This window comes from Porites lutea, chromosome 6, assembly GCF_958299795.1.
Source record: "Porites lutea chromosome 6, jaPorLute2.1, whole genome shotgun sequence".
In the NCBI taxonomy this organism is placed as follows: Eukaryota; Metazoa; Cnidaria; class Anthozoa; order Scleractinia; family Poritidae; genus Porites; species Porites lutea.
Window position 1 is genome coordinate 17720970 of NC_133206.1, and position 20577 is coordinate 17741546.

The 20577-nt window shown below is 39.2% G+C and overlaps 1 protein-coding gene across 2 annotated transcripts; it reads left to right on the forward strand.

The window, feature by feature from the left end:
• Nucleotides 1–1572: 1572 nt before the first annotated feature.
• LOC140940018 (fibroblast growth factor receptor 1-like) lies at nt 1573–18628 on the forward strand. Of its 2 annotated transcripts, XM_073388879.1 has the most exons (13): nt 1573–1905; nt 3312–3587; nt 3821–4147; nt 4671–4810; nt 8016–8349; nt 9257–9367; nt 10355–10542; nt 11234–11356; nt 11854–11921; nt 12055–12095; nt 13176–13275; nt 14982–15081; nt 17567–18628. In XM_073388879.1, the coding sequence occupies exons 3-13, from the start codon at nt 3844–3846 to the stop codon at nt 17630–17632; spliced, it is 1575 nt and encodes a 524-aa protein (XP_073244980.1). In that variant the 5' UTR covers nt 1573–1905; nt 3312–3587; nt 3821–3843; the 3' UTR covers nt 17633–18628. The 2 variants fall into 2 exon arrangements, 1 of the variants encoding a protein (XP_073244980.1); XR_012166286.1 differs by lacking the exon at nt 17567–18628 and having other exon boundaries at nt 12030–12095.
• Nucleotides 18629–20577: the final 1949 nt, after the last annotated feature.

Genomic DNA, 20577 nt, shown 5'->3' on the forward strand with positions numbered 1-20577 from the left:
AGGAAATGATAGAAATTCGGATTGTTTATCCATGTACAATATATTTAATATACTATCTTTGCTCTGGAAACACAATACTTTTCTTTTTGCTTATTGCACTTTATTAAATAACAGTTATTTAGGTACATATTTATAGAAAAACAACAAAACAAATAAGCAAACAAAACAAGCCAAAAACGGGAAAGAAAGAAAGAAAGAAGATAAAAAAAGAATGTACAAAGCAGGACTTGAACCCGGAACCTACGGCTATTTGCGACTTTACTTTACCACTACAGCACGAAAGCTAACGTCACTCTGGCGAAAACTCTTTAACTTAATGCGTTATCCATGGAACTTCCGCCAGCAAATTCGTTCAGTATGATCAAGCCGCATTAACCGAGCTATTGACAGTAAAAAAAAACAATGTCGACGCATTTCATGGCGACGAATGAATAAAATAACATGTGCTTTACAAAGCCGATACACCTCGTCAGCGAAGTCGATTTCTGCTGTTATTTTGAAGCTAATGGTCAAAATCAAATCCATTTTCGGCTCATACAGGTTCTTAAGAACAGCATGGCATGACATTTTCTTACTTTCAGATCACTTCCAGCAAGCTGGAATTTGTATATCCCCCGTGATCTTTCGGAGTCAGAAGAGTAATTGCTCATTTTCTCGTCAAGTTTAACGCCTGGAGAGGCAAAGCCTCTTGAAATCCAATAGGCCAAGTTAACCATCGTACTCATTTGAAAGACTCCTACGTGTCTTAAATTTGGTAAGACCTCTAACCGTGCTGTAGAAAATTTGCCATAAAGAAAACTCTGAGTCTGAGCAGCGAACGCCGAACGATGCACGCTCTCAGTGAAGAATTTGATCCCACCGAACTTCGGAGAGCGCGTGCTTCTTCGGAAGCGATAGATCTTCGCAGTCTCGAGTTCGGACCCGATTAATTACGAAGTCCGTCTACTACGAGTGAGCGAGTGACTCATTTGCATATCTCCGTCCCTGCAATAACTCGTGGTACGCTCGCGCGTCCCCACAAGTTAAAAAGAAAAAAAAGGAAACGCAAACTCCGACGCTAGTGAAAATCGGCCTTCTAAAACTAATTACTAAGGACGAGGATCATGCCTTTAAAGGGAACAATATTTGCGATTCACTGCAATTCATTCATTGACATTACTTAATATCACCATTAATAATGCGCGGGGCATATAAAGATGCAAGCTACCTAATAATCTCGTATATGTTCTTATAGAGCGTTGCTGGATTGCAGAATTTCTTTTCCTCGAGAAATTCAGAGGATTTAATTTTGAATGGTGTAGCAGACGATATTCCTCTAATCAAATAGCAGCCGCCTTCTAATTCGTCGAGTTGTATTGTTCTATTCCTGCTCTGTTTATAGGCAGTTGAGCTACATATATTGTACACTAGAACGATTAGTTAACTTCTTAATGAAGGGAAGTAGTTACTTTTTCCGTCTTCACCTTTAACATCACTGTTAATTCCATGCCGGTAAATTGAACCAAATCGACTTTTCTCTTTTGTTCTTCTAAGTAACCTGAATTATGATGCTTGCTCTCTTGATAACTTTTTCAGTTCCTCTAGCTCCTTTGCTGACTATCAACATCCTTGAATTCCCGGATGAGTACGTGGTGCCAGTGGGCTACAACATAACAATAGTTTGCACCGCCGAGCGTGCAAGGCAATATCTCGGAGATCCAGATACCTCCCTGCCGTATTCGGTCGAATTCTATTTGAATGGCAGAAAAAAGAATCAATGCGGCGGTCAACGCAGCGATAGAGAAGAAAGAAAGGTTTGCTCCTATGTCATCCGCAATGCATCAAAAAGCGATTCTGGAGAATACATCTGCTGGGTTCGAAACTCCTGGGCCTGCACATTGGGGTCTATCCAGCTGGAATTCAAAGGTATATAGCAGCTTCATTTTAATCTGTTCGTTCATAATTCTGATAATGTCCTAATTTAATCGGTACATGCGTTGTAAAATGCGTTTTTAAACCCCTTGTTATTATCGTTATCATTATCATCATCACTATGTATTATAATTAACAATTAATGAATGAGCCTGAGTATCTTATGAATAATTATGGAGATCGAGGAGGATGTTATCCGTCGAGGCCGTAGGCCGCGGCGTGTAACACCCCCCGAGATCTCCATAATTTTTCATATGATACGAAAGCCGAATTCAATAACTCTTTTTTTATTCATTCAAAATAATTCCTAGTTTAAAAACATGGCTAAATCATGCTTACCTCCATCGATGTTAAGTTCACCTTCGATAGTGCACGTTTACGTTTAGGGATTTTCAGCTCCGCAAATGTTCTACAAATAGCAGATGTCGCCCTTCGAGTTGTGTTCTTGCTGTTCTTGCCATGTTTTTAGCTATAATTTCGCCTACTTCTTACTCTTGAAACGAGTGAAATGTCCGCCATTTTTTTTTTCACAAACTCAACCTCGTCCCCAGGTCATCTTGGTTAACGGTGCCTTAGCCTGCAAGAACGCTGCATTTTTGACGTCATTTCCTTGTTAAACACAAAATCCTTCCAATTTTGGTCATCCGTAACTGGTTATAGTGAATTATGCGTGTGCTTTTAGCCAATCAGAATCGGGGAAATATTTTGAATTTTTCAATTCCTCTTTCGCAGGGCTTTTTCTGGGCAAATTAACGAGAAGAAAGAAGAGACTTGATTAGAAAACCAGGACGTAATACCAGTTACATTTATTCAATTTGAAAGGGCTGGTAGTAATTGAAGTCCTGACAGCCTATCCTTCCTTCGCTTTTAACTTGGTTAAGAGTATGACTGTTTCCTCAGTTAGTGAAATGGCAAGAAAAAAGAGACGCTAAAAAAGGCTAGCTCCTAAGTAAACCATGACGTAGAAAAGGGCGCAATCATTCAACAATTTGAACGCCTTAGGGCTGGTAACAATTAAAGTTCTTAGTAACTATATATGACTGATACCATGGCCCGTTACAGGTTATAAAGCCGGGCGCGCTAATCAAGAACGTACGCGCGTTAGTTTTTAAAAATGTGGGTTTGCTTTTGTTGTGTATGCACTAGTAATATTATGGACTGTACGAACAAAGTATGGTGAATCTATGCTTACCGTTTTCCCGCAATTACGCTTGCTTGTTACCCATTTTCCTTTCTGGGATACTTTTCCGTAATCATTTTTGGCAAAATACGTTAGTACAAAATAACTGCTTTACCCGCACAAAACACAAACAAAATAAAGGGTAAGCTGGCCTAGTAATTTGGTAAACCTTTTGTAAACTACGATAATCTAAACTATTAAAATTTCCTCTATGATTCAGACCCACTATCACCAACTTTTTCTCTCGATCTGCCTCGACAAGTTACTGTTCCCTCCACAAGCAAATTCAACCTGACTTGCCAAGCATCCGGAATTCCGCTGCCAACCATCACTTGGTTTAAGAATGGAAGTCCCCTCCTGCATTCTTCAATTAGTACTATCAAGGGTCATTCCCTGTTACGTTTTGAGTCGATCAAAAGAGAAGACAGAGGGGAGTACTGGTGTGAGGCGAGCAATTTTGCTGGTTGGAAAAGGTCATCGACTGCAACTCTCACAGGTAAATAATATCATTTTTGTTTCAAGGATATGTCCAGTGCTTCAGAGAAAAGATAAGGTAGGGGCCCTCCATAAAACTAACAAGTACTGGGTACTATAATTATAGCTGGAAATTACTTCGGGGTTACAACATGACATCTAATAATAAAACTGTTTCCCGCCAAAATTTCCGAGCGGGCAAATGGGAGATTTTATATATATCATTAATATTCGTTCTCTTGCTTTATTCTTTAGTGTTGTGGAAGCCCTTCTTCACAATGCATCCCCAAGACAGTACTGTGAAATTACAATCTGGAACTGCAGTTGTAGCTCTAAAATGTGCTGCAGAAGGCTTCCCTCCTCCAGTTATAATCTGGTTAAGAAACAACTCGACAGTCGTCAACGACTCCGTGACCAGCAATGGAAGTGTTTCTACTCTCAACCTTGTTTTACATACTATAAAGGAAGAGAATCCTAATTATATGTGTGTGGCAACAAATACAATGGGAAGAACTTATTCCAGCGAAGCAGCTTTGACGTTCGCAGAGATACCCACTCCAAAGTCTCTATCAACCCTAAAAGGTAGCAAGATAAAATATGTTCCAAGCTTTCAAGAGGCTTTAAAGTCTGTTATATTTAACACAGTTTTGATGATAAACCGACTGCTTTCGTCTCAGCCGTTCACCCGGACGATAATACCCAACCTACTTATGAAATGACTCCTGGGTTCAAACCTTTCACAGTAGTAAACAGATTAAGAATTTAATCCATTGGTTGTTTCCACTACTACCCTGGTATATCGCTCTAGCATGCATCAAATGATAAGTGACCTTTACCTGAACTACACCAGTATTCTGGATTCGGTCAGATTGAAAAATCTTCCATGAAAATATTTTTTGACACATTTTCATGGAGTTCAAAAAGAAGACTAAAATGATGGAAATTTTAACTCAGCACCTCACATGCGAACTCACCTATGCAGAAATAAAGAGATAAGTCTAAATCTGGTCCGACTCAAACGAATAGAAAAAAGAATAAATAAAAAAATGTGGAATAAAGAAAACCCCACTAGCCTTAATATTAAATCAGCTATATGTGCTTTTAGCTTCCGGGGACGATGGTATGTCTCAACTACTCTGGCCATCTATCATTGTCGGAATTGTAGCTGTACTTGTTGTTGTCATGATCGTCATCGTATTGAAACAAAAATGGTGGATGAGGGCCAACAGCCAACGTAATTTGGAGGTATGTGAAAGAAACGATTATTCATTTGTTTATATCTATTGTTAATAATAACAAATACGTACAATGCACAAGACTGAATGCTTGTGTCACTGACGCAGGACTCAGGGGCACGCAACGGGAAATTTTGAGAAAAATAACTAAAAACAACAACAAAGCATGAATAAAACTAGCCTCCCACGCAAACGTTCTTAGGGGTTCGTCACGCGTTCCTACGAACCCGTAAGAACGTCTGCGTGGGAGGCTACGTCTGACACAAGACGCGAACGTACAGTACACATGCGTTATTTTTTGGCGCGCCATGGTGGATTGCCGTTGCTACTGGCAACATTCACATGAAAACAAGGCAAGAACAGAAATAAGACGTGAACTATTTATACGAACTGCTTTCGTCTTAGATAAGACATGCTCGTATAAATGCCACAGTTCGCGTCTTATGTAAGACGCGTCCTATTTTTCCTCGTATAAATGGCCCTTAATACCTTGCTCTCATTATTGGACATGAAATATGCTTCATGAAATATGATATTTGTGCTTTTGGAATCCGGAATTGAATCCGAGAAATCTCTCCTGTGGAGTTCTGATCCTAGCCTTTGGAATCCAGAATACAGCTTAAGTAATGCCGAATCCACATTCCACTGACAAAAAATGGGGAATCCAGTACCTGGAATCTGAGATCGTGGAATGCAGGAGCAAACTGTCTTAGCCTGGATCCCCTTCCTTGGGCCGGCAATAAAATAGTTCATGAATTGGACTGATTATTAATCGAGTCAAACTATTTTAAGGAGGCATAGAATGTTTTCATTTGATTTAGAAAAATATGACAAATGGATAACAATACAGAAAAATATATTACTAGATTTTATTATATAAACACCAATGAATGCGCTCACTCGTGAAATATTTTTCAACACTTGAAGAGAAATTTCGTATCTCCGCGCGGCCATGTAATATCCTCTATGTCTTAGCCAATAAGTCTTTTTTCTGTCTCATATAGGTTACCGAAAGAAAAAAAAGATCTAACAGGGCCATTTGAGCATGGTCTCTTTCCATGTTTACCTCTAATACATAGATTTAGCGACGGACCATAAGAAAAGCTACGCCCCTACCAGAGCAGGACCCGAACCCGGGACCGTCGGGTTGCGAGTCCGACGCGCTGAACACTCAGCCACGCTGCCTCCTACAAAAAATTACAACAAATAAGCTTGAACCTATGCAAATCCAGAAATTTATACTTGATTGATTTTAAAACAAAAAGAGAGAATTGTAAATCAAATTCCGTCGCAGTAATAGTACATACATACATACATAACATACTTTATTGTTACCTCCCCAAAGGGGCTTTTCAGGAACAATGATTATATTACATTATTTATAATTAACTGATTACAACACTTAATCTAATACTAATTACAATGTTAGCTAATTACTAATTTTAATGTTTTAAACTTAACTAAGAAGTATTTACAAAATTATCTAAAAGCTGGCCCTTTAAGGATCGTTTAAAAAATTCAACAGATGGGCTTAACTTAAGAAAAGATTCCAAATTGTTCCAAAATTTAACAGTCCTGTAATAAAAGGTTCTCTGTCCGGAGGCAGTTCTGCAAAGAGGGATGTTTAGCTTTTGGCTACTCCGAGTTGTTCGTTCGCTACCTTGCTCACTGGTAATAAATTGGGATGTAAGATATTAAGGGGCTTGACCGGTCATGTATTTGAAGGCCATAATAGCTTGGCGATAGTACAGTTGATCCTTAACAGGCAACCAAGACAGGCCTTTTAAGCGGGGTGTTACATGATCATATTTTTTCGCACCCCTGACGATTCGGCAAGCAAAGTTTTGAACGGCCTGCAATTTTGAAACGTTCTTATTTGTGGAATTTGCCCAAACATTCGAACAGTAGTACATTTTGCTAAAGACTAAGGCATGTATAAAAATTACGGTTAACAACGTATTTTTGTCTAAGCAATGTTTGACCCAGTTAGTTTGCGCTAGACGTGCGATACATTCCGACAGTGAGGTCGTTATATGGTTATCAAATGTTAAGTTCGGATCAAAAATCACGCCAAGATCTCTCGCTGATTGCACTGGGGAAATGTCCTCTCCCAACAAAGACAAGTGAAATTCATGAAGCTTAGAGGTCATCTGTCGGCTCCCGAAAACAATTAATTTTGTCTTGTCTGGATTCAGTAGTAGCCGATTTCCGAAGCACCAGTTGCGCACCTGCAGGAGATCTTCATTCATTTCTTGGACAATCCGTTGGGAGTCGTGTAAAGTAAAAGAAACAAACAGTTTTGCATCGTCTACATAACATTCTGTAGAGCAATGCCTTGGAACTTCTGGTAGATCATTTACGTATATGCTAAATAAAAGGGGGCCTAGAATACTGCCTTGAGGAACGCCACATTTAACTGGAAGAGGATCAGAAACGGAACTATGAATTCATACAACTTGGTATCTATTTGTAAGGTAGCTGTTAAACCATTTTAGCGCGCTGGTTGAGGCGCCAACGCTTTGTATTTTACGTAACAATATCTAGTGGTCAACGCTGTCGGATATGCTTTACTCATATCTAAAAGCACCTAGGCAGTCAATTTCTTATCATCAATTCCTTTGAGAAATGCATCAGTTGTATGAATTAAAGATGTCTCAATGGAGAACCATTTTTTGTTCCCGCTTTGTTTTGTGGTAAGCCTTTCCTTATTTGTCGAATAGGTGACAAACTGATTATAAGCCACTCTCTCGCAAACCTTTGACAATGCAGGTAGCAGGGAAATTGGTCTTTTGTTGTTAGGAAGTTCGTGGTTGCCTTGTTTTGGAATAGGTGTAATTTCGGCAGTTTTCCAGACCTCTGGGAATGTTGAAGCTAAAAAAGAGAAGCATTGATGATTGACGTAATAAAAGGGAGTGTGATCAACAGGCTGTCATTAAGGACTAGAGTTGGCACCTTGTCAATCCCAGGAGCCTTATTAGAAGGCATTTCATATATGACATCCGCGACTTGTTTACAATCAGCATAGTTAAATGTAAATTGCGCACTTCCAATAGTCTTGGAAAAGAATTCTTACCCATACATGTGCATAATTGACCCCCGTCACCCCTCCCCCAAATACACTCCTTCGAGAAGCTAAAAGTTCGCCTTGAAATTGTATTAAGCAACAACAGAATTGTCAGATTCTAACCTTAGCCCATAATTTCAATTAAATTTAGCTGGTCAAGACGCAGCAAGAATTTATCGAGTTGAAAATAAGAAATGACCCAGAATTCATTAACCAGCTGCGAATCAGTCAATCTACTAGCACTATCAGCACAGATTCCACTCAGGAGAGCACGCTGTCTACCACGGATGGTCAAGAAGAAGCCATCGACAACGAATTATACTTACAAGGCATGGACACAGAAAATCGAAACTGGGAAATCCCTCGAAATAGGCTAGTTATAACAGAAGAAAAGCTTGGAGGAGGGGAGTTTGGTATTGTAACCAAAGGAGTGTATTTACGAACTGACGGAAATCAGCTTCCCGTGGCTGTTAAAAGACTTAAAGGTTCGCTTTGTTAGTTTTTATAAGTTTTGTTTACCATTAATAAGTTGAGGCATATGTTTTAGGTATGTGCAGCTTATGTAAGCGTTTTATGTCCCGATTTCATAACTGGAACTTCAAAATCAAGTTTGATGTTATCTGACATTACCTTTTTTGTCTGAAAACGGGTACATGCACTCCTTGTTCATTCGATACAGAAACCGTACACAACCTCGCTTTGACAAAGAGCTACCCTACGAGCCTCCCCTTGATCGAGGGGCAGAATAGGAGGCTCTGCCTGAGTCGTTTCAAGCCTTTCAACTCGCCGCAGCCCGAACCTCTTGAACAGATTATCTTATTTTCTCTGACTCGTGAAACTGTTTTCTCCGACGGAAGCATCCGTTTGTGGAAAACCGATGGTCATAACTTAGCTCTCTGTGCCACGTGCACCGCTATTAGGCTAAGGATCGCAGCTCTAGCTGGAACGAGAACACTATTAGGACTACTACTCAATTCAGGCAGGGTCTTTCTCGAGTACGCAAAAATTGAGCAAGCGAAAGAATTGCTCTGTTGGTATGCGAAGGGCGTCAGAGTGCTAGGAATCAAGCTTTAAGTTTCCAATTATTTTTGAGGTGGTAAATTCACTTTCAATCAACCTCAGTTGTTTCTGTTTCAGTATCCCACACTTTCAGCACCCCACTTTTTCTTTTTTTAATTCTAAAACACTGCAAATGACCTCTTTATTCACTATCAGGGAAATTAGAAGACTGGTGTTGCCTTGTTTTGGTCCAAACACACCAGCTGAACTTGAGTCGGCTGTGTTCATATATCAGTTAACATATATTGGCTGTGATTTTTTCTATTTTTGTGTACAACCATGGCCCTTCACACTATGTTTGCTATGTTAGCTGCACGTTCCTTCCTTTTTTAGAAAATGCTGATCAGCAAGATAGAATAGCACTCATTCGTGAATTATCAATCCTCATTCACGTTGGCCGACATCCAAATATAGTGAGCTTGGTTGGAGCTTGTACATTTGAAGGTAACGAAAGTCTGAGCGTAGTCGAATCACCATGAGCCACGCGAATAAAAATATATACTTGCGCGTCAATTTTATAAAACTTTCTTAGGGCGTTAGCTTGCTTCTTGGAGGAATCCCATTTCTTGATCATAAGCGTTGGAACAATTGAAAACAACGAATCTCAACAAGGGTGTAGACAGACATTCCATTAAGACATACACACTTATGAATTGTAATCGGGGCTGTGGCAAGGCACAGCTACAGGTGACGAAACTCTACTGGGGCATCCTTTTACTTTGCAAAACGAGAGCTTTAGCAAATGCTTGAAAATTTGAAAGATAAAAAAATCTCTCGTCACCTTAGAACATACGCTAGAACTAGGCACACATCACTTGATTAGACCTGAAACAGTTTCCGCTGAAACTACCTTTAAATTTTATTATTGTTGTTATTATTATTTTTAATTATTATTATTATTATTATTATTATTATTATTATTATTATTATCATTATTATCTTTTTTATTATTTATTTTTGTTGTTGTTGTTGAATATAGGGCATGCGTTGCAGTTAATTCTCATATTTCAGAAAACTCTACAACACAAAACAGGGGGCCTTCAGATCAATGTAATATTACTCTTTATTATATTAACGCCAATGAAATACCAGGAGAGCTTTCGCGCGAAAACTTGATATCTTCACATGTGAAAATATCACCTTTGTTATGGCTACATAATAAATCGCACCTTTCACACCAAAAAACTATTAAAGTGAAATGGTTTGGTATTTCATTAGTGTTTATATAATAAATAGAGCATTACATGGCCGCTTGGAGATACGAAATTTCGTATCTCCGCGCGGCCATGCAATATCCTCTATGAATTATCTTAACACCCAGGCATCCATCCATTTAATATATACTTTCTAAACCAACTTTTATATCTCACTATCTAGAGTATTTACTTTCCATCTTCTGATTTATCAATACTTTTTTTTGTTGTTTGGCAGAGCCGCTTTGTGTTGTTGTTGAGCTGGTTTCTGGTGGAAGCCTTGATAAAATACTCCGCAGTAGTCATGTTCAACCCGAGAGAGACCTTCCAACTTACTCAAACATTTGGTCGCGGCTGACTGAGAGGGAACTTTTAAAGATTGCGTTAGACGTTGCTAATGGTATGAAGCACTTGGAAAGTAAAAAGGTAAGACTGAAATCAATGTCTTGAGTGAGCAGTAAATATTGAAAGTGATAGCTGAACAATCTTATAACGAAATTTGACTAGAAAAAAGCAGTCGTTAATTATACTAGCACTAAAAAATTGTGAACTTTTTTCCTAAATGAAAAATAAATCCTTCTTAAACCAATCCATTAAAATAAAACTACTTTCCACTCATATATGACAGTTACTTGAGACCCGAGGGCTATATATACCTTGCATGATGGCATAAGTTTCAAATGTCTATGAGCTTAAAGGAAGGTTAATTCATTAATTAGTCCATTTATTTTGCAGAAAAATCAATCTCGTCTGTAATTCGTAAAATCCAGTCATTATAGGCGTTCCGTGGCCCCGATCGTGAAATCTTAATGAACAGTCTCAGAGGGATCTTAACTCTTAACAGTCAAAACCCCCAAAAGTACTACTAAAACGCCGCAACTAATAACCTGGCTCCAGTTGGTCAAAATCTGGATAGCGATCCAGTGGTATAGGAGAAACCAATTGTTCTTACTATAGGCTGGATAGAGATCTATCCGGTGGTTTGCGTTATCCACCTTTTTAACAACTGGCGCCAGCCCAAGAGGATTTCGGTGATCAATTTAGACCTTCATGTAAATGTATTGTTGTTGTTGTTCAGTGTTGTTGTTGTTATATTATTTTTTCTTTGCAAACACAGTGTGCCCATCGTGACCTTGCTTCTAGAAATGTTTTGGTTGGAGGCGGCCTGGTGGCAAAAGTTGCTGATTTCGGAATGTCGCGTGACATATCCAGAGATGGACACTACATTAAGACCACGCAGGTAAAAAGTTCTTAGTAACTGTTTCTTGTATCTTTTCGACATTTTACGATCAAAACAGAATTTTTTTTTTTTGTAATGGGATTGCAGATGGACAGTCGCGTGTACCAAAACGTTATGCTGGAGAACAAGAAACGTTTGTGGGCAAGAGAAACAAAGAGCTTACATTATTTAAAATGATTATTTCCATTTGCAATTCTGAAACCTGTCTGTTTGTCCTGTGCGTTTCTTCCTCTTCAGCAAGGCTTTTTACCACGTGACTCAAGTTAACACCTACAAAGAAGCCATTGGCCCACTGGCCAAGCTGGTACAGTTCGTTGGGATAGTTCTGATAGCTATTCATATGCAGTCATAAATAACTTAACTGTGTCTCTTCAAGCCAAGTAGCTATATTGAGAAATACAGGAAGTTAGGAAATAGAAGGCATATTACATCTTATATTTTAAAGAAGCTATTACTCAGAACACCATCTAATAGTGGTCGTTATCGTTATACGCAAGGGGAGAATTCCGTGGCTTTGGATGTCTATAGAAGCTTTGAAGGGAATCAGTACCATCAAAGGAGATGTGTAAGTTGTACTAGTATTTCAAAATATGTGTGTAACTGGAAAGTTCACATATTTGTACAGTCATCACTGCATGTGTTTGCATCTCTAACTTCTAATATGTTTTGATAGTTTAAATGATTTATATCACCAACAGATGGTCCTTCGGTGTCGTTCTTTGGGAAATTGTTACACTTGGTAAGTTCCAATAAGTAATGATTTCTTGAACTTGAAAGGATATAAGATTTCCCTGAACAGAAAAAAACAGCATTTTTTACCTGCTTAACATAATTCTAATGCTACTTGTCTTTCGAAGACATCTCAAAGTAGAATATTATTATAAACGATATTAGCTGCTTCACTTAAAAACTCCGTGCTGACGACCTTAGTCGTCTCAAGAAAGTGTTCAGGCGATTGAGGCGATTTATGAAATGGTAGACATTAATACGGACTTTTGGGCGATGGGTAGAACTCAAACAACCCGCTCAACTACCTCAACCGAAAGACTAGTAAAATAACGGTTACCAGGAGCCCAAAAACCGGAGTGTCTAACTTCCATACTTCGCCTATGCAACGGCGTTTTCGCAAGTAGGTTTATTTTTGGATAAGCTTTTCCCGCAATTGCTTTCGAAAAGCCAGTCAGAAGCAAGTGCGTTATCAATAGTGAACTTTTAATAACCAGGACAACCCCTTCACATTGAAAAAAAAGCATGGCGGACGCACGTGAGGAATCTTCAGAGGATTCTTCTGACAGTACTTCAAGCGACAATTTCAGTATTTACACGGAAACTAGCAGTTCAGAGGAAGATCTGCAAAACGTAGAAGAGCCAGGGACGTCTACTTCATCAACAACAACGCATAATTCACACAAAAGGAAATCGAAATCATCTTCGAAACAGCCGACTGTGAAAAGGTCCTAGCGACAACAGTCATTTTTCGCGGGAAACGCTTATCTAAAAATAAGCTCACTTGTAAAAACGCCGTTGCACGAATTTGTGGCAGTTGCACGCTCCGGGTTATGGGCTCCTGCGGTTACCCAGGTTTTCATTTTTGCTTTTCATTTCAAAAACCCAGGTAAGCCTGGTTCAACCAGGGTTGAACAAGCTTGCCAGGCTTTAAACTAGAATCTTGATACAAGAAGAAGATCATATTTAGATTGGGTTTTGTTTGTCTCATTATTCGTCCAAATTCGTCAGGGGTGATTGAGACGATTCTGACAGCTACTTGGAAAGGGATATATCAACAAGATAGTAACCCTCCGAAACCTGTCCTTTATAGGAGAGCTGCCTTACAGGGGAGTAACTGGATTGGTGGAGCTTCATGAATTGCTGTTAGAGGGCGCTCGATTGGAGAAACCCGCTCATTGTTCTGAAGAATTGTAAGTTTTATATTGACACACATGGTAACATATTTCACAAGGTCTGCAAACCATTCTAGAGTTTCTGTAGCTTGCAATGTAATCGGAAACCAAATATCTTGAGGTCAAATCATCGGCTGTGCAAGTCAATATCAGAACGTAAAGAAATCGTTTGTTGCATTTGTCTCCTATATCGTTTCCCGCCGCTTGGCTGGACATTTAAACGAGAAAGACTGTTCAGATAATTACGTTTGAAAGTTCAGTACTGGGTGCAAGTTTCAAATTTGAATTAATTTGGGGTTATTTTGTTGTTTCTCTAGATCAATTAAATTGAAATTTCTAGTTTTGCTGCGAATTCGCACCAAACTTGTCTGCTACTTGACTGCTTTTTGATACATTTAAAGCGTTTACATTGGATCTTTGTGACCTTAAAAATACGACCTCTGTGTTGTTCGTAAAAAAATGCTGAAAAAAAAAGGAAAACTAGGTGACCAATCCGAGCTCCTGATCTGATAAATTTACGTCATCAGTATGGAATACCGTAAAAATCCGAAAATAAGCCCCGGGGATAATATTTTTCAAAGGCCGTTTTTGAGGGGCTTATTTTTGGAGGGGCTTATATCAGGAGGGGCATTTGCGTTTCAAAATCGATTGGGCTAGCCTTACAGTTGGAAGGAAATTTACCGTTTTTGCTTTGTTTTACTTTGTATTAGTGGGCAATTTCCAAGTACACGCCCCCGGGGGGCTTATATTTGGAGGGGCGATTTAACGGAGGGTTTTTTGTGTTATGAGTTCGAGGGGCTCATATTTGGAGGGGCTTATATACGGAATTTTAAGGTATGTAGGGGAGCGTTCACAAAAACTTGTTGGAGGGAACTCTCATAAGAAATTGGGAGAGACCGAAAAAATTTGAAATGTTGAAAAGGGGGTGTTTGAAAAATATAATCACCCTCAAGAGAGGTACCTAAAAAACTATAAAGAAAAAGACAAATAGCGAATACCTCGTCTGCTCATAGAGGAGTCAAGAGAAGGCGATTACTTAGATGTCTTCAGTACTTCAACTACTATTGAGGACAGCAAGAAGACAGAACTTACTAGTTAATTAATTGTGTGTCATTAGATTTACTGGTAGAGTCTGTAAAGCAGTGTGAAGAGCTGAAATTGCTGAGTGAGATGAGGGCTCGCAAAAAAGAAAACAGGACAGGGAAGAAAAGGATATGAAAGTGTATGATAACCATGGCTGGTCTGATCTTATACAGTCAGTGACTTTGAAAAGAGCTGAGTAACTATAAAAAGACTGGATAAGTACATGGACTATCGCCAAATCCTTCTTAAGCACTTGACAAAGAGTTGCGATGAATAATACATAACTCTGTAGCGGTGAAGAAACGTGGACGACAGAGTAAAAAAGGTGGCGATAAGGGGGAGCTAAGGGGGAAAATACTGTCTTAAATGAAACTGGGAAAGAAGAGAAGCAAACTTCTCTAACTGTACTAGGTCGGGAAGGAGGATTTTGAGAAACAAGAGGGGAACAGAAAGTGCCTGGCTGTGCTGCTAATGCCAGAACTAATAAGGTTTTATTTTTTTGCAACTCAGACGTCATTCTGGTGAAACTGTCTAGCGGCGAGGAGTAATGAGAGATGCATTTATTTTAATATATATGGGATTACAATGATGATCATCCTGTCAAACTAAGATACTGTACTGTTTCTTGCGTTTTTCTGTAGTTACGACGTCATGCTCAAGTGTTGGCAGCACTCCCCCGATAATCGCCCTTCTTTTGAAGAACTTTCTGTAATTCTTCGTCAAATACTCGAAGAGCAGGAGGTAAGGATTTACAGATAATAACTCCCTGTAAGTAAAGGGTAGATATATGCAGTTGTTAAAAACGATCCCGGAAGCTTATAATTACACTGTAAGAGTGAATTCAGCTGATCCGATTTTGTTTTGCGACCACACAGAAGGTTGCATTGGTACAAATCCTGTTCAGTTTTAGACCTGTAAATACGCCTTGAATACTGTGTATAGACGGAAAGCGCCGACTATTGCGTATTCCGTTTGTTGAATAAAGTCAATAATCTGATTAATAAGTTAATTATATAAGAACGTAAAGCTGAAACAGAGTGGCTAACCGTTGTAGGGTATAATTGATGAAGTACTTTTTCTTACCTAAAAAATAACTTCATTAATTAAGCGAATTTCAAGGAGACTCTATGAATAAACTCTTCCAATTGGTAGTGTTTTCGCATAAAGGCTCTATGTCGGGTACCACTGAGAAAATACACAAAAGGTAATGGGCAAAATTCTGGTGGCAGGGAAGCGCTTAAATCTAGGGGTAAGGGGCCGGGAGAGAAGCCCTCCTGGGGGAAGACAAGATCGAGTGGTACCGGGGGTAGCCACCCTGGACAGGAGTCCTGATCAATCTTCGGGGGTGAGGCCCATATCCCCCAGTCACAAGGAACTAAGGGGAACCAGGAGGGGTGGCCCTCCTGGGTGGAGTGCAGATCAGGTGGAACCGGGGGTCCACACCCTGGAGTGGATATTTTTCCGGACCTGTCTCCAAGGGCTAAGCCTTACTGTGGGGTAAAGTGCAGCCACGGGTTGCACTTCCCTGCCACTCCTTTTATTGGGAAGCAAGACAGCAGTTCCACATCCCCGGAACCTAATGAAGGAATGAGACCTTGTCAAGTATAACGCCATAATATAAATGATTAATCTTAAGGATACCTATAGATATAGGGGAATAAAATAATGATCTGCTTGAAACACGTTCTGGTCCGTCGTGCTAAATATGTAGTCAACATAAGCATTAATCGGAGAGCTAAACAAAGGTTCTAGTCAGAACAAAGGGTGGGTGGGAGGGAAAAAACGCTGTTGTGAATGAACCGAAGCACTAAGAGAACTGACTGGGAAAGGACAGTGTACGGCAAAAAGAGGAGCACATGTGGATGATGAGCATGTGATAATATGAATGGAACCTTTGTGGAGTCTAGTAATGTATCATGCTAAGTTACAGTGGACTTTGCCAAAGAAGAAGGATACATTGTAATCAAACAACTAGTTAGTGTTCATTGTTCTTTCTTGTACTTTGAACTATTAAAGACCAGCTCCCCAAAAAACGCCTGCGTGGGAGGCGAGTGTCGGTATTAAACAACCTCGATCTCAGAAAAAATGTCACCGGCACAATTTTTGTCGATATAAAGATACAAAGGAGCAATATCTGTAAGAAAGAAGGCTAAGCAAATGAAACTCGAATGATAGAAGAACAATCAAATTATAAGGGTTAAACACCGGGACCGAGTTGTTCAAAGCTGGGTTAAGGTAACCCAGGGTTAGTGCGAGATTCGAATTTAGATTTGAAAGTTTAAAAAGCATTTCAGTTTTAATTCTTTTTGTCTGCAAGTTGATGATTGAAAGCTCTAAATAGAACAGAGAAAATAATCCGAGAAAATGCTTTTGAACACAAGAAAGAGAAGCGCGGGTTTAATTTAACCCCGGGTTAAGCGCTAATCGACCTTCAAACAACTGGGCCGGAAGCAGGGACTGAAAAAATCAAACACGTCATGTTATTTCGTGTTAACCCATAGAATATTTCTTTTTTCATTGAGTCGCTACGGACAGAGATGAGAGAGTGTATTAAACATTATCCCTTACTCTAGGTGGTTCGAACCGGCGCGAGTGGGCGGAACTATTTGCTACGGCCTGCTTAAGCGTTAACGTTAAAATAGTTCTCACATTCATTAATAATTCGCCCCGTGTAAGGGAATCCAAGACAGTATTGGATTCTGGATTCCACGCCGTGGATTCTGGATTCCAGGTACAGGATTTCAGTCTTTGTCGGAGGAACTTGGATTCTGAATTCCAATCATCGTTAGTGGGATTCGGGATTTCTTGAGCTGTATTCGAGATTCCAAAGCCCAGGATCCCGGATTCCATAAACAAAAATTTCCCTGATTCCGGATTCCACAAGCAACAAATTTTCCGGATTTCGGAATCCAAATTCCCTTAAATGGGGCGAAATAGTACATAAAGAAAATACAAAGTAAATTAATGTTTAATGAGTGTTTAGGAATCAGATGAAAAACTGCTAATTTTTGCATCCTTAATTTCTCCTTCTAAAATCATTTTGTTTGAGAAGTAAAATCAAGCGTTCGATACAGTGTTTCATCACCAGATGAAACACCTCGAAGTTCGTCAAAAATACTATACCGCGCTTCTTGTTTCAGTGTTTTATCTGGTGATAAAACACTGCGTCTCATGCTTGATATATTACTTGACATATTCTTCTATCTATTTAATCCCTTTTTGGCAGAGAACGTACATCAATATTACCTTGGCCGATGAACATGGAACAGGACCATTTGACACAAGACTTTAATCTCCCCTGTCATATATGCTGAAGAGGCCCTCAGGGGTAGCCTGACAAACCAGCGTACCCCGCTGTAGGACGGTAATACGTCAATATCCATGGTTTTTCAAGACATGTTATGACATAGATCATGAAGCTGTACATTCTGTGCCACATATTTTAGTGCAATATAAACGTGTACATTTGTAATATAATTTTCACATTACTCTAATGTGCTTTCTAATTTAAGAACGACTGTTCGACAAATCAGGCTACTCCTGAAGTGCCAGCTTATCCTGCAATTTTTGAGGACGCTTGATTATGACATGTTATGACATAGATCATCAAATAGTACATTCTATGCTACCATAGTAGAGGAGACTGGTTAGGAAACCCGGAAAAAATCAAAGTTGAAAACAATGGTGCCGTAGTTTATGTTGGAAGTTCCCTGACCGTGCACAATCCTTCGTTTCTTGTTCACAAATCGTGACTGAATAAATTAATGCGATGTTTCTATTGGTAGGTAAGTTCAAAATGATAGGAATGCTATTGAACGTTGTGCACGGTCAGGTCCAAAAAAAATGTTAACAAAAACAAATAACAAAGGAGTCTAACGAGTTTCCCAACCATTCCAGTTTAATAACTATAGTGCCACATATTTTAGTACAATAGAAACGTTTGCGTCTGCGAGCCTCTGCGTTTGATCATAGTTAATTAAAGTGGAATGGTTGGGAAACCCTTTATTATAGGTTTTTGTTAGCTTAATTTTTTGTACCTGACCGTGCACAACGAAAACAAGAGGATTGCGCACGGTCAGGGAGATTCCAACATAACCTACAGCACCACAAATGTTTTCAACTTTGATGTTTGCCGGGTTTCCTAACCAGTTTCCTCTTCTAACTATAGTTTGATTTGTAAACTTTTTTCCATACATTAATATAAATGCAAATTTAGGAACGCCTGTACGACAAATTACATTTTGCAAAAATGTAAATAGACTGAGAAATAGAAATTAAAAGAAATAAACAAGACTTCGAAAGATATATCCAGCCGGTTCAATTCTTGCTGTGCAACCACATGACGGCCATGTTGGGGGTCAATACAAAAGAATTTTTTCTCGAAGAATTGACATAAAAATATGAGTTCACTTCCCACCAACATGGCCAACAACAAAGGCCGTGACGTTATGTGCAAACCAACAATAATGGATGATCTGCCCCAAGAGAAATTGAAAACAATGCTTCTGCGAAATTTTGGAGGGGCAACAGAGAGTATTATGGTATTTTTGAAAAAGATCCATTACAGAAAGCTTATTTTCCGCTTTTCTTTCTTTTTTTAACGCGCTTGTATTTGAACTCGCATGCCAATGATCGCATAAATTAATTTTTAGTGAGCAAACTAGACAGGAGGCGTCTGTAGTAAAAACTTTGATTCTCCAAAATACGATAAAATTATTGATCCACAAAAATAAGCTCTCGCAAAATTTAAGTGCCACACGGTATGTAATTGTTAATCAATTAATTATACGCCATTCGGGAATTTTATAATTTTGGAATGTCTCAGAGCTAAATTTGATTCAATCGACGAACGGGAATTTCTTCAGTCTCCTCTCGTGTCTCCTATCTTATAATCTGCTATATGGTAGCACCTGCTAACTTGGCCAAAGATGATGACAATTAAAAACGATTTTTGACTTCTTGAAGAGACACAAATCTGGAAACTAAGTCAAAATTTCACTCTGATCAAAACAAGAAGACAGAACCCAAGGTCGGACGCGATTGATCTCGTTATATTATTGTTATTATTACTACCATTTTCATTGACAAAGCGCTAAACCTAGATATAATGAAAATGTCTATAGACAATGACGTGAGGCCGGCATGCTAATATTTAAAATATCTTGGTTTGTTAAGATGACCCCAGTATACAAGTACGTATGATCTTTACGGAGTCAAGTCAGCCCGCTTAACTGAGGGGGCACCATAAAGGCCAATCTGAACATGGCTTCCAACAACACCAGTGACTGTGATTTTTGCAATAGTGTTTCTTATTGGAGGTGCCTTAAACCAATGGAGTACGTATATTTTGAGCCCCCTTCCCTGCAAAAAAAAAGGGGACTGGAGTGGTCTCAACTAAAGGTGGTCGCTTGTAAGAACTGGCCTCTCGAAAAAATTACCATATGGTAATTTTGTTAAGAGTGGTCGCTTACGAGAACTTTTAGCAAAAAACTGGCATACTTATGTTTTCAGTTAACAACATATTGTGCGAAAACAATAACAATATTCAGCAAATATAATAATTTTGATTAAGAGTCACACTCCTGTGATTCGAAGCTAATGAACTCTCATGTTATGTGTTCATATCCTCAATTCTTTCAGGAAGGAGGGTGGTTTAAAATACTTTTATGTAAGATTAAGTGCTGAAAAAAAACATAGAGAAGATTAGAAAACCCGAGACTGACCAGCTGGTGATCCACAAAGGTGGTCGCCGTCGCTTTCGAAAGCTAAACTGAATGTGGCGTCCTTAAAATAACCATGCAGTATGACACAGAACCAAGAATAGATTGAAAATAATTTTCATGGGAAGAGAGTGATGTAAGGGGGATTTGATCTCTTAGTTCATTCTCTCTTGATAATGTTTTACAAGATAATTATTGCAAGTGGGTGGATGAGAAGCATCAAAGCAAAGTCTATGTACAGGCTCCCCCACCTTTTTGTCTCCCGACCCAGGCCACGCTCGCAATTTTCTTTTTCGCCCCGCGCCACGCGGGAGACTGTTCGCAGGCTATTTTATTACAGATTCGCTATTTGATCAGAATAAGACATGACAAAAATTGCTTTTTTACCCAGCTTACGAGAGGTTTGACTGTTATCAACTGTTGCATAAAAAGTTTTTGAAGGCTTTTTGATTGTCACAGGGGAGAACGGACAGAGTTATTCAGCTGTGATTATAACTCTTTAGTTAGAGCACTAAAG

Bases quoted from the DNA above. Each gene is read 5' to 3' on its own strand.
- LOC140940018 (XM_073388879.1), top strand. From the start codon at position 3,844: ATGCATCCCCAAGACAGTACTGTGAAATTACAATCTGGAACTGCAGTT. The intron at 4,148-4,670 runs GTAGCAAGATAA...ATGTGCTTTTAG, and splicing joins GTCTCTATCAACCCTAAAAG to CTTCCGGGGACGATGGTATG. The intron at 12,096-13,175 runs GTAAGTTCCAAT...TGTCCTTTATAG, and splicing joins TTGGGAAATTGTTACACTTG to GAGAGCTGCCTTACAGGGGA.